Source organism: Anneissia japonica, unplaced genomic scaffold (genome assembly GCF_011630105.1).
Source record: "Anneissia japonica isolate Jap-2015-1 unplaced genomic scaffold, ASM1163010v1 scaffold585_len4108843_cov191, whole genome shotgun sequence".
In the NCBI taxonomy this organism is placed as follows: domain Eukaryota; kingdom Metazoa; phylum Echinodermata; class Crinoidea; order Comatulida; family Comatulidae; genus Anneissia; species Anneissia japonica.
Window position 1 is genome coordinate 709,114 of NW_022716829.1, and position 2,478 is coordinate 711,591.

Genomic DNA, 2,478 nt, shown 5'->3' on the forward strand with positions numbered 1-2,478 from the left:
GTGTTTGGCCGTGACGCGAACTTAAGCCAGTCGACTATCTGCTGGCAACCCTGGACCACAATCTGGATCGGACCGAACTTCCTTGATTGGACGGATAAATTGTTATTACAAATGGTACAAGGCGCTGCGGAAACTTCAATTTTTGTGATTTTAATTACATTAGGCATAGCCTAGGCCCTATAGTTTACGTGGCTTTGGTAGTGGGCCTAGCTGTAAGTAGGCCCTAGGACCTACCTACCACTTGGTTAAGCCTAGGCTACCTAGGCCCAAGGAGGGCCTAGGCCTAGTTGTCTGTTTAGGCCCAGCTAAGCCTAGTTAGTTTAGTAATAGTAGCTGCACGCCCATGATGGTAGGCTTAAGCCTGTGTATATGTACCTAACACTAGGGCCAGACCTAGGTTAAACATTTCTTTTCCTGGTGTAGTACCAAGGAGATAAGCCCTTCCAAACAGCATGGCTAACATCAAACTCTTTTAATAGAGCTACTAACAATGAATAATAATAGATAGGTACTAAGGCAACGTAAAAAAAAAATTACATCCTTTTGGTATCAAATTTCATGGTAGGGATGGAGGTTTTTTTTTTTTTTTCGTCGAACATGAAAAACCAGCGTCGGAAGGAAAATTAGCAAAACAAAGCAGAGGAAAACAACAGAGTCCAAAATTGGATACAAGAAATCATGTAATTCATCTACAGCAAGCAGATAAACTTTGCCTATATGAATAAGAGTCATATTGAAGTTTTAAAACATGCAACATTGTATATGTTTACAGAACTGATGATATCGATAATAGGTTTATAAAGCATTCCATCCAAAGTGGCGAGTGTAATTGCTGTTGGATGTGAAATTTAAAATAGAAATAACAAAAGCAAAATAAGTAGATTGAAGTTTGTCATAGTCTTATAATAATTCATTATTGTCCATTCATAAACAAAAACGTAATTTTTGAACTGGCATTTTGTAAAATGGATTACTATTTGTGATTGTTTATTCAACAACTATACTAGAGATATGTACATAGAGTGATAATACTCAATAGTGAGTACTGTTAATGAGTTTGACTAGTATCATGTGCTATGTTTATGCTGAGAAACACTTTGACATCTAGTTGGACCAGCTGTTTTGGAAACATCACGTCACTGTACCAGCATGTGAATATTCCATGCTTTATGTTTAAGTTTGTGTTTGCTGGACATTATAACAGAATCATACTGGGTTTGTTGTTGGAACAACACAACAATCATCATTGATGCCATGCAGGCGTTTCGCCAGAAAAACCAAAATAGACGGCCTATTTTGTTTTTCCAAAATGGAAGCCAGTGGGCGAGGCAACGAGCCGATGGGCGGGCCATGCCCATCGTTAGCAATCCCCACCGATTAACGGTACGAAAACGTACATTCAATCAAAAATGTTGTTTTTATCAAATGTAAATGTGATTTAGCTTTAGTTTAATGTAACATTCGATAGATTTGAAGAATATATAGAATTTGCCCAAAAAATTTGTCCAAAAGACGGCCGGACGACTCGCTCGCTAATATACGCATGCACTATCTTGCCACTATATATTTTATATTTCCAGTAATAAATTTATCTATGCTATCTTACCTATGAAATAGCGTGAAATATTTGTTTTATTTAGACTATCTTTAAAATTTTATTTCGTGAAATATTGCACACATGTAAGAAGTGAACACGCCAGAGTTTTAAACTGATGGGTGCAGCCATGTTTGTTGTCTTGTCTTGTCTCCGGTCACCACAGAGCGTTCCTCCTTGTTTCTTTTTCGCGCTGTGGATGTCTACTTCCAAAGTGATGGAAATACCAACGCGCTGATTGGCCGACTTGGCTTTTCTGCACAAAGCATGAGGCGTAAGCATCGGATCGGAGTTTAGTTTGCTAATATAAACCTAATCCCGGTAAATCTTAATGCTTTGCATTGGCTACCGTGTATACAAATGCACTCTTTTTATACTACTACTATAAAACTAGGCCTTTTCTAGGTAGAAGCAAGACTAGGCTATCCTAGGCCTAGACGGGACGATGATGGAATGGAACTGCAGGGAGAAGCCCAGTCGGCTAGCGTTTGGACGAATGGTAAACAAGCCTAGGCCTATATAAATGGCCTTCGGGAGATGGAGTTTTTGAGTGGTTTGTAAAAAAAAAAAAAATTCAGGTCGGGGGCTTTTCCGACGGTCGGGCGGGGATGTTTGCCAATTATTTTATTTTACGTGGCCTAATCTAGGCCTAGCCTATTATTTGAATTTGGCATGCAATGGCGAAAATTTATTAAAAAGTGGATTTCCCGGTTATAAGCCCACTCCGAACTAATGTTATGTTCAATGGGGTGGGAAAAAAGAATCTCAGCCTCCACCTGGAATCGAACCCAGGACCTTTTATACACAGCGAACGTCTTACCAACTAGAACATGATGGTCGATTCGATAATACTATATAATATATATATATATATATATAGTATA

At 38.7% G+C, this 2,478-nt stretch overlaps 1 protein-coding gene across 2 annotated transcripts in view; it reads left to right on the top strand.

Moving 5' to 3' along the window:
- LOC117109975 (S-acyl fatty acid synthase thioesterase, medium chain-like) overlaps positions 1-2,478 on the top strand; it is a 10,545-nt gene continuing 8,067 nt past the window's right edge. The window contains exons 1-2 of one of the 2 annotated variants that reach the window (XM_033252491.1): positions 31-114; positions 2,000-2,147. In XM_033252491.1, the coding sequence (XP_033108382.1) occupies positions 2,132-2,147 (16 nt within the window). In that variant the 5' untranslated portion in view covers positions 31-114; positions 2,000-2,131. Of the gene's footprint in view, positions 115-1,999; positions 2,148-2,478 lie in introns of both variants that reach the window. The other variant, XM_033252492.1, reaches the window with a different exon arrangement.